We start from the raw sequence: 12,085 nt of genomic DNA on the forward strand, positions 1-12,085 counted from the left end.
CCGGTTTATGAAAAAGAAACAAACATCTTTCTATAGAACTGTGCGCTTCACAGTTCTAGCAGCGTGGTGTTTGGCTGTTGTACACATGGCCACATAGGAAGCTGCACACGAGACTACAAAGGAAAGAGAGCATTGTTGCTCCTGCAGTGCCGACCCTGGCATGCTGGTGGAAGGTAGTTTTTTTTTTACTCTATGTGTGTGTATGGAACATTCTTTGTTCATTTCCTTTTCTAGTTTAGTTGGTGGAAGGAATATGAAAGTGGTTTAGTTGTTTTTTCAATAATGATCAGAAGATGGTGGAAAGTAAGGACTTTGATTGCTAAATCTGTCCAAAAACACACTGGAAGGGGGTAAGAGAAGGCAAGAAAATGTATTAGCTTTTACTAATACATAATTAGTAAAAGCTAATTATGTATTTGTTTTTGTGTACATAGAAATTTAAATTAAGCACCACTGAACTATAATATTTTTAAGCAGACATTTCATTAAGTTATTATCTAATAATATTAAAAGATATTATTTATATTGACATTTTTTATTATTTTTTCGGTTAAACCGAATATAATTTTTAAGCATAATATGCTTAAAAATTGTGTACCATATTCTTGAATGTGATAAAGTGTAGAATTAGATTATTATCCTGCTTCAGGAACTTCTGCTTTTTATCCTGCTTTTACAGGAAACTTTAACCATGGCCTTGAAAATGCTGAGAAAAACATTTTCTGGAGCAGCACTCCCACTAATTTTAGCTACAAGTTTCACTTGCCTCATTTCACGTACTTGCCTTGTTGAAGTACCAACAATAGCTTCATAAAATATCAAAATGCAACAACAGTAAAAAGAATGCTCTGAAGTAAACTATTACTCATGTAAACTTAAAAGATTTTGATGCAAATAAGTATAATTACAGTAAAATTTTATTTTATTTTATTTAAATTTTTTTAATTAAATTAAAATTTTTATTAAATCTAAAATTGTATTACATTTATTTAAAAATTGTGCTTATTTTTTATATTGCGGTATTTCTCACATAATACACTTGTTTCAGGTCCTACAACAATCCTTTCTATGACACTAGGTTTTCTTGGTTCTGGTATCATCATTTCTAAATTCAGACCAAAACCAACTACTTTACTTTCATGGAATGTTTTAGTTGGAATATCATTTGTTATTGGAGAAATATCGTTTATATTCATCAGCTGCTCCAGTAATAGTTTAATGGGCTATGGAACTTCCAGTAAAAGGTATACTAAAAAATATAAAACTAAATAATCACTTAAGTAAATCAGGATATTAGAATAACTTGGTTGTTGGTACAAATTGTACTTAAAGCAATGTGAACCATAGATACAGACTAATCAAACTAAGTGTGCATGAAAAAACTAATCACTAAATTCATTTATAACTACTTTGTTTGTAGAAGGGGATCATATTATGTGTAGAAGATCCTCTTCTGCAATTATTCTCTTTTCTTACAATTATGCTATCATGAAAAAATTGATGAAAAAATATGACTTGTTTATCTATTTTATTAAAATAATTTACAAAAAAATAAATTAGTAAATTAACTTCATTAAGATTCATAGTTAAGCAGGGAAAAATTCTTAAAAATTTATTTATTTTAATTTACAGAACTTCGTATTTTTTAAGTAAATTGAAATATGCTTCCAGAATACATTTTTGGAGCAACTATGCAACTCCTGATCACTAATAAAGGAGCTACCCTACTAGCATCTAAAAAAAAATCTGAGTCATATTTTCATGCATTTAAAAATCTAGTATTTTTATAAATTACTTTCTAAAATAAAACATATATTTTTTAAAGTTATAAAAATCATTTAAGTTATAGTAATACAACAAAACACACCCTGAAAATATGAACAGGACTGTACAAAAAATTCTATATCGCTTTGACAAAGTACATTACAATAGAAGTCCAAATGCACACTTAACCACTTCTCTAAAAACTACTCTAATGTATTAGACACTAAACTAAAATCAATTTTTGTAAACTGTGAAGGTTGTAATCTACAAATGCACTCAAATCCATAAAATCAACATATTAAATAAAAAGCCACAACACAGGTCATACATACATTTTTATTATATAGGCTTCCTAACTATATTAAAGACATGATTTAAAATGTTACTTATAACACTATCAAATTCTGTTGCTCTGAAAAGATCTTCTAGGAGCACATCTTAGAAAATTGCAAATTTTCTAAAAAAAAATTACCAGAGTTAGAGATGTCCACTATAACACAGAGATAGATATAACTGTAACTGTACTCCAACACTTCTTTATGTAGGATCCTGAAAAATAACAGTCATCTTTATTAAAACTTCTCTTGTCTTGCAATGTAAATTCACGAGCTGATTGTAGCTAGAGCCCATATATACATATCTGTATATAGAGCCCTAACGAGATTTTTTTTCTTAATGTGTATATTATAATCTGTTCAACTATTGAACAATAAGCAACAGAACTTCATTAAAGTATTTAATTTACCCCAATTTTCCTAGACTTACTAGGAAAATTGAGCGGCAAACTTGTTTCCCAGGATTTTGTTGTACAATGTTAAATATGCTGTTGCTCACCAGCAGACTAAGCCTATTGAATACAATTATAATTCACAATTTAGATGCAATAGTAACACCATCAATCTGTTCATCACAGGAATTGGGTATTTAAGCATCATTATTCTCAGAAAAGGCAACTTATTAGAGTTTTGTAGTGCAGATGCTATAAATATCTTTCTTTGCCATGAAAAAAGTGTATTTTAATTATTACCTCTTTAAAGAAAACAAACCCGTACAGTTTTAATTTATCAAGATTTCATGATTAAGATGTCTTGATTTTTAACAAATCCTTTTCTCAAAAATTTTAACCCATTTCCCAAAGAACACAAGAACATTCCTCAAGGTGGATAACATGATAAAGCTGATGGATATTCTAGATAACCAGGATATTTTGGGATGTCCTCTAACAAGTTCCATAATTAATAAGGAAATCCCTCTTTTTCAAAAAAACAAAATATCGCTATAACTTTCTTATTAAGTAAAGTATCGAACTCATTTAAAGTTTCTACTATTATTTGGATAAGGGACTAAAACTTATCTACGTAGTCTTTTGATATCACCAACCATTGGGCCCAGGGGGTGGAAAAAATGGACAAAAAAAATCATACCTTTCTTAATAGGCACACTATCGAATTGGTTTAAAGTGGTCGTTAGTCCTCTAAACATTACTTAAAACTTTTGTCTGAAAAAAGTCAACCATTGTTGCATTGAGTAAATTTGAAGTTTTTCTTAACTTTAAGGTGGAAATTTTTTTATCTGTTACTTAGCACCGATTATTCTCAGTGTATACTTCCAGTGTGCCGAAAGGGTTTTTTTTAATTTATTGGGCAAATAACTAGATGTGTTATTATCAACCCATAAACACTAACACAAAATATAAGCAGCAAACTACTCTGTAGTTGTTGGCAATTTTAGTAAATACTCTTTAAAGTTATTAAAGATTTTTTTTAATATTAAAAATACAGATGTAATAGGTTTATCTTCTCACCTTTTAAAGTTTTATTTAGACACAGATCTATGAATTCCTCAGATAAACTAAATAAATCATTTCACATACATAATAATTCTCATTGTTTTATTTTATGATAAAGAAATCCACTGAGAGCTTTCCACTTTTCCTGGAATTTATATGATATCATGAAGATATCCTACTTATTCTGAGAAAATGTAGGGTATTTGGTGGGATATTCAACTTATCCTGCAATATTTCAGGATTCTACTAGATTTCCTGCATGTTCCAAAATAAATATCAGACTTTTAGTTAATGGTTTCAATGTCTCAAGGGTTACATGTATGAATCATTATAAGGATGCACCCCTATGGTATGCAGAAAAGAAGTAGCTTATATAAAAATTTTTACATTTACTTTTTTGCTTAATTCTCAAGCATAATATTTATCTTGATGAATATATCTTAAAGTTAGAATAATTATTAATAAGGTTTGAATTCTGTTTGTTAATCTTTATCTGATTAATTTTTATATGCATTTCCATTTGAAATTTCCAGGATAAAATTATTAATAGAAAAACTATATTATTCATTTTGTTTTAATAATATTTACAAAATATTTTATATATATGTTTGGCAGATAATGTGTTAAAATATTATTCATACCAAAAATCCTTGTTTGTTTTATTAAAAATTATCTTTATAATTAAATTAGTATCCTAAACAACATGTCTTCAATTTTTTTGTAGACCAGTAAAATGAAAACCTATGAATTACTGAACATCTTTTTTATGTTCATAATAAATATGTACCAACAACACTTGTAAGTTTTATACAAGAATTTATACAAAATATGGCTCACATTGATTTATTTCTTCAGTTTGCATGATTTGATGCTCTTTTAAAGTACTTTTTATTCTGCACCAGTCTCTTAGCCTCAATCAATCTTTTACATCCTTCATCCTAAACTATTTGTTTCTTGCAAACCTAACCTTTTTATCCTTTGTCCTTCCTTCTAGAACTAAATCTATTAACACGTATGGTCCACCAACTACTTCTTTCTTTTCCGCAAGATTCTAACGTAAGCATCCATCTCCATCTTTATGTACTATGTTTGTCATAGTTTGCTTCAAATTATTCTTGTTTGTCATATTCAATTTATTTATTTTTCACAAACATTGTTCAAATTCATTTCTTAATTCATCAACTTACCCAATTTTCTATATGCTCTCATAAAACCACATTAAAAAAATCTCTGTTCTTTATTCTTTTGACTAATCTGACTGTCAATGTTTCACTAAAATAAATTGCTACACTCTGTATAAATTCTTTGAGATATTTCTAAGTTTTAAATCTGGGCAAAAGTTTGATGGCAGCAAATTTTATTCCTGCATAAATCTCTCCTGGCTTGTATATTTCTCTTACTTTTGATAACTTTTTTAATTCAGCCATACTTTGTAATTTAACTAACTAAATAACAGAATTCTTCAACTTCTAATATTCAGTGGTTTCCTATGTTTATGTTATATCATTAATCAAATACATTACAAAAGATATTAGAAATGACAGATGAAATGAGCATAAAAAAATTTCTATTGATTATACTAAACATATAAAGATAATGTGGCAGGAAATAAGACAAAGAAACCACAGTGGTAGTCACTTAGAAATTACATTAACAGGAAATACAAAACAATAAAGGAAAACAGGTTGATGTATAAATGTAATGGAGAAAAGAAAAAATATGATTCCTGGAAAGATAGATGTAATGAAGAGAAAATTAAGTACAACTATGAGAAAATTTAGTCAAATTGTACTAATGTCAGAAGTATGAATGAAAAATTATTATTAAGAAGATAAAAAGGGCTAAGAAATTACAGGAATATAAAGAAGTGTATGTTATCTGATGCGATTCTGTAGGAAAAAAATTTAATGAAAATATCAGAGGAAACTATCTTATAAGAGTATGATAGAGGTTTCAATGACTGAATCAAAATCTCTTAGGAGAAGCAGAATTTAAAGACATACAGACTGGTAAGAGGAGTTTATGAGGCTGAAGATTTAGCCAAAGTTTTTTTTTTTTTTAAAAACAGTGAAATTGTTACCATAGCAAAAATGCAAAAGCAAATAAATGGGAGAGCTACAGTGCACTATCAGTCCAATAGATCATGTGTCAAAAGAACTAATCACAATAGTCTACTGGTAAATTGAACATGTGATGGAAAGTGTGTTAAGACCAGTTTGGCTTCAGAAAAAAACATAAATATTAGGAAGAGTAATGTCCCTCAGTTTTGTAACAGATTTACAATAAATAAAGTCATCCCATGGCATTTGTAGATCTGGACAAGTAATTTGAAGATCTAGATTAGGGAAAAAAATGTTCAAAGTAAAGTTGAAAAGAAAATATGTACATCTAGGGAGAGAAAACATTTATTCTATCAAAACTAGAAACAGATAGCAGGGATACATCTAGAGGATGAAAAAGTTTTTTTGGTGATTTAGAATCGAGTGACAAGGATACACCAAAAGGGCAGACTGCAGTCTATCTATATCTTTTCAATCTATACACAGAAAACGCAATATAGAAATTGAAGACAAACTTTTCTCCTTGGACAGCAAGCTTTAATGCAGAAAACTCTGCTAATGTCAAACATGGATTTAAAAATTAGAAAGATTCTTAGAAATATTGACTGGACTGTAACACTGACAGTGGCAATAGGAAAAGCAGAAAGGAAAATAATAAGAGACCTATAAAATACTATATTATTAGAGGATTTTAAAGAATAAACAGAATAATAAAATACATAATGAAGAGATCTTCATATGGCATAACCCTACAAAGAGAAAAAATAGGTTAATTGGTCACATTTATTAAAACATCAAGGCAAAATTAATCCAGCAGTAGAAAGATATATAGAAAGCAAAACAATCTTTGTAGAGGATGACAAAGATTGGTATATGGAAAACAGATAATTAAAGATGTAAGATGTAATAATTTGCGGAGATTAAAGTATTAGCGCAGAATAGAAAGACATGGAAAATAGCATCTAACTAGTTTAATTACTGATGATGACTCGTGTTAAACTCTTACTTACTTTTCTTTCTGCTCCAATTTATTATCTTTATTTTACTCTTGTTTTGCTTTCAAACTGGATTTCTTCACTAGTAATGAATTCTACCATTCATTATTATTTCTAACTCATACCTTGTTTCAGAAATAACAGTTAAATTAGAAAATCTTGAAATTTTTATTTTTCGTTTCTGGATTGTCTTCAATTTTTTTAATTCTTTATTTCTTCCTCCATTTGGTTATTAAATGTTAAAGGGGACAGACTATAGACTTCTCTCTCTATCTTTTGTACTGCAACTAGTCTTTCCTCATTGCTACATTACAGGTAATTATAGCTACGTCTTTCTAGTTCAAAGGAAAAAGAACTCTTCTTTATTTATATCTCAATCCAAATTTTTTATTAAAATCATAAATTTCTTCATAAATGATGACATGCAATATTTTATTTAATACTTGTAACAGAGATTAATATTGTAACTTATATTTTTGTTAGGATAGAGATATTCAATGAGTGCAATAATGCATGCAACTGTCAGGGTGTAAAGTACAATCCTGTGTGCCTTGAAAGTGAAGCAGTAATTTTTTTTAGTGCCTGCCATGCTGGATGTTCATCTCAAAAAAGTATAGGCAACTCAAAAATGGTAATTATATTTAATATATATATATACATTTAGTTATTTTTAAACATAGTTTGATATGAATAAAATTACAGCGAACAGTAATGTATATCAAATACATCTCCTTCTGTTGCTAAATATAATGTTTAATGTTAAAATATGCATTAATTGTTGCATCATAGGCTTATAAATGATTGTTGTTGATATTTTATAAGCAACAGTTACTGAGAAAAATAATCCAGGAGTGTAAGTAACACATTTACTGATTTACACATTTACTGATTTTACACATTTACACATTTATAAAGATGATGTGTATTACATATAGTAAAGTAATACTATTAAAATTGAACACAAAAATTTAAACTCATACTGTACTATTAACTCACTACCTTCTAATAAAATATTGTAATGAGTTTAAACAAACTTGAGTTTAAAACAGCTGAGTTAGAACTCTTATGGTGTGGATGTGTTGTCAATTTGCTCTTCAACTTTTGTTGTTTTGGATGGTTTTTTCAGTATTTTTTAATTTGTGCAATTGGAACTTGTGGATTAAATATTTATGGATGTGTTTTAGTGAGTTCTTTTGGATATGCACATACTTTTTATAGACTCGACCTTATTGCTATAGGTAATAAGGTCAATAATTGATTGATCTCTTGCTCTGCAAGTCTAGACAAGAAGGTAGTACCAGTAAACAAGCACTCAGGAAATTTTTCGTATTCTATTCAGGTCCTCAGATGGAATTCACATTTCAGTCCTCAGATAGAATTATAAGGGGAAATACCTTTCCCTTTATATCTCCTTCCCCTTTTACCCCAGCCCAAACCCCCCCAGGATCTATCCAATCCAGGTCCTTTCTGTAGGACGTTGGACCATCTGAAAGATTTGGATTGTGACACAACGGAGGCGGAGGTCAGAGATGCTGTGGCCCAAGTGGTAGGGGACCAGGATAAGTTTAAGATATCCTCAATCTGCTCTGCTTATGGAGATACGCAGAACATGTGTATTATCACTACTTATTGGGGAGCTTTGAAGCTTTTTCAGGCGAGAGTCTGTGTCAGGTGGGTTCTCTGCAGAGTGCAAATTAGATTAGATACTCATTGTTTCTGATGTTGGGAGGCAAGTCATTCCTCCTCCTAGTGTAATGAGCTGGACCAATCTGAAAGGTGCTATAACTGTGGTTAATTGAGCCATAAAAAGAGGGATTCCTCTAAGCTTAAAATTTTTTAAATGTAAGTCAATTGGCCATCGGACTGATAGTGCAGCCTGTAAACGAGCAGAATAATGAAGATCATGCAAATTAATGTGAATTGTAGTGCTGTCGTGCATGATCTAATCTGGAGGATGGCAGTGGACAAAGAAATTGACTTCCTGGCAATTTTTGACCTGACATGAGGAGGGTGGCTGCCCACACTTGGGAAGTAGACCGGTATGTTGATGTAGCCATATTAAAAGTCTCAGGTCTGTATGGGCAGCTAGGTGTTACCAGAGGTAACAGTTTTGTCACTGTTCAGTTAAAGGATCATGTCTTGATGACGGCTTATATTTCCCCTAATTCAGGGGTGATAAGATTTCATGAATTCATCGATGAGCTTGAAGTCTTCATCAGAAGATACTGAAAGCCCAACGTTCTAATGGGGGACCTTAATGCAGAAAGCCAAGAATTGGGTGGCAAAATTTCAACTAGGCGTGAATATGTACTGATGAATATTTTTGCTGTGGTAAGGCTAGTAGTAGAGTAGTAGTTAGAGAGGAAAAACTCGCTACTGATCATAGTGCAATTACGTTTGTGGTGGAAAGCGCTCGACTTGGATATGTCAGAGTACCTCATTGGAAACCTACTGAGGGTCAGGCTAAAGATGTTGTTGATGAAGTATCGGGAATGTTTGGTGGAAATACTCAAATCACAGCAGAAAGGCTATCTGAGTGCCTTTCAGATAGCCTTTCCGCTGTGTCATCTGGGGACATTTTACCCCAGATGTCTGTCCACATGTAGGGTAAAATGACGATCCAGGAAAATGTAGGATGTACTGTTGGTCTCCTGTCATTGCTGAAAAGAGGGCAGCTGCACTTACTTGGAGGAGAAGGATGCAACGTGATTCAGAAAGAAACGACATGGTAAATGAATGACTGCGGATTGACTATTGTAAGGCAAGGAAGACACTAAATGTAGTGATAAAGGATGCTAAGGCTAGGGCCAGAATGAGCTGATTGATGACTAATAATGCTGATCCATGGGGGGTGCCTATAAACTGGTTATGGACGGCCGATTACCCCTCTTTCTGGCGAGGTGGCTCTTTGTGCTGTTGAGGAACTCTTTCCAGTTGTTGAGTCCATATGGCATGAGATCCCCGGTTGAACAGAATTCAATGTTTACAATTGAAGAGCCAAAGTTGCTGTGACCAAACTGCACCCTACTAAGAGTCCAGGACCTGATCTGGTCCCTGGAAAGATTGTTAGAGAATTGGTGACCAGACATCCCTGACTTGTGCTAGATGCTTTTAACCATGCCCTTGAGAGACTTTTCCAGACTGCTGGAAGGATGCGCGCTTAGTACTACTATCCAAGAAGGGTGATAATGAACTGGACAGGGTTCCGTGTCGGCCGATCTGTTTATTGAATACCATTGGGAAGTTATTCGAGAGGTTGAGTGTGGACAGACTATGGCTGGATCTGGAGGTGAATGGTGAATTCTTCCTATAACAGTACGGGTTCATGAAGAGGAGTTCCACGGTTGATGCGTTGCGACATGTAGTTAACTGGTCTACAGCTCGAGTCAGTGGTTCCTGGCGTTGAAGGAGGATCCCATTAGTGGTCCTCTAGACATCAGGAACACTTTTGGTAGCCTCCCCTGGTCTGTGATTAATGAAGTGCTATGAGAAAAGAACATTGGTGATTATCTATACAGACATAGATTATCCTATAGACAGACATAAGGTATTATAAATTCCTATTTACACCAGAGAAAGGTGAACATAAGTACTGAAGACAGTGATACTCCTGCAGAAGTATTTGGAGGAGTTCCACAGGGGTCGGTCCTTGGACCATTCCTGTGGAACATAACATTTGATGGTATGCTGAGGATTATGTTTGAATGTGATGTCGAGTTAATAGTCTATGCCAACGACCTGGCTCTCCTGGTCACCGGCAGGACTGAGCAGCACGTGGAGGAAGATGCAGCAGCAGCCGTTGACAAAATACAGAAGTGGCTGGTGGCAAGAAGACTGACTCTGCCATCAAACAAGTCGTCTGTGATAGCCCTCACTGGTATAAGGCGTATTAGAGAAATAAGAATCCATATTGGAGATACAACAATACCCATGTCTAGGTTTGTCAAATACCCAGGCATGTGGTTAGAGACAAGTAGATTGTATAATGAGCACTTGAACAAAGTTACAGAATGTACTGTAATTGCTATCAGTAAACTGGGAAGACTGATAAATAACCACCAAGGCCTGTGCTCATCAAGACGGAGGTTAATTCTATCTGTTGCATCATTATTTTCTATGCGGTTCCGGTGTGGGCAGAGGCCTTTGAGAAGAGAAACCTTGAGTGGGTCTTGGTGCTGCAGAGGAGAGCTGCAATTCATATTGTTTCATGCTATAAGATTGTATCCAAAAATGCTGTTGAGGTTATAGCAGGTATATACCCTGTAAACTTGCAAGCCCAGATGTGGAAGAGAGTTTATGATGGAATGTCAAGGATCAAGGCAAGAAAACAGATGTGGAAGAGAGTTTATGATGGAATGTCAAGGATCAAGGCAAGAAAACAGATGACTGATGAATGGCAAGCAGTGTGGGAGACATTTAGAACTGGTAGCTGGACCAGAAGAATCGTTCCGCAAGTTTAATGTGGAGTCTAATCATATTTTATGTTTTTAATTTAATATATTTCCCATATTTTTGCTTCTAATATTTTAAATATATTTTTGACTGCACATAGTAATAATCACAGCTTAAAACTTCAAAGAATGAAACAAAGAAATTACTACTGACATTGTCATATAATTTAGTTGTAGAAAATGATCAGTTAGCCAGCCTCATCAGATCTTATAAGAATACATGAAAGTCATTTTCCTGCACTGTAATAATCAGATTCTCACTGTTAATGGTATGTATCATGTGTTTGGCAAATACTACTGACCTATCAACACTGTGATCATTTGGTTAATTACCATGTAATATTTAAGATATTTAATGAATATTATTCATTAATACAATTTATAACAGGATAAGATATTTTATATAAATATTTCTAATAAAATATTTATTTCTATAAATATTTTTGTTGGTAACAAAATCAGTTATACAACATTAAAATAAATGAAAAACAACTGATACATCAAGATAAATGAAAATATTTTAAAACTTAGAACACAGAGCATGGGCATTCTCTGATACAGCAGTTTTGTTAAATCAAGTACACTTAATAAGGTAAATTTTAGTTAACAGAAATAATTGCAGCTGCTCATAATTACTTCTAAAAACATCATTGGGAAAAAGTAGGTGAAACCATCTTTGTTTTACGTTGATTGGTTTTAATAAAAAAAATTTTAAAACATATGCATAAGAATTACAGATCATAGAAGGAATAATAGTGATAATAATATTAATAAATGAATCAATGTTTTCCAATATGGTGTCTGAATTTAGACAATTTTTCTCTCAATATATTTACAGAGTCTAAGGTTAAAAGGACAGCCATATAAATTTGATGGAATCCATTGTCTCATCCAAAAGTATGTACAATCTACTTTGAGATAAAAATGAAAATAAAGAAGGTAAAAAAAAGTGTATACACATCAATAAAATCAACACACATATTATTTTTCTACACTGTCACAACTGACCAACACATTTTTTAAATT

At 32.2% G+C, this 12,085-nt stretch overlaps 1 protein-coding gene across 2 annotated transcripts in view; it reads left to right on the forward strand.

Moving 5' to 3' along the window:
* Positions 1-12,085, forward strand: part of Oatp33Ea (Organic anion transporting polypeptide 33Ea) — a 144,726-nt gene that overhangs the window by 118,204 nt on the left and 14,437 nt on the right. For both annotated transcript variants that reach the window (XM_075381401.1, XM_075381409.1), the window contains 2 exons: positions 1,049-1,244; positions 7,092-7,239. In XM_075381401.1, coding sequence (XP_075237516.1) covers positions 1,049-1,244; positions 7,092-7,239 — 344 coding nt within the window. The remainder of the gene's footprint in view (positions 1-1,048; positions 1,245-7,091; positions 7,240-12,085) is intronic.

Source organism: Lycorma delicatula, chromosome 1, assembly GCF_047948215.1.
Source record: "Lycorma delicatula isolate Av1 chromosome 1, ASM4794821v1, whole genome shotgun sequence".
Taxonomy (NCBI): domain Eukaryota; kingdom Metazoa; phylum Arthropoda; class Insecta; order Hemiptera; family Fulgoridae; genus Lycorma; species Lycorma delicatula.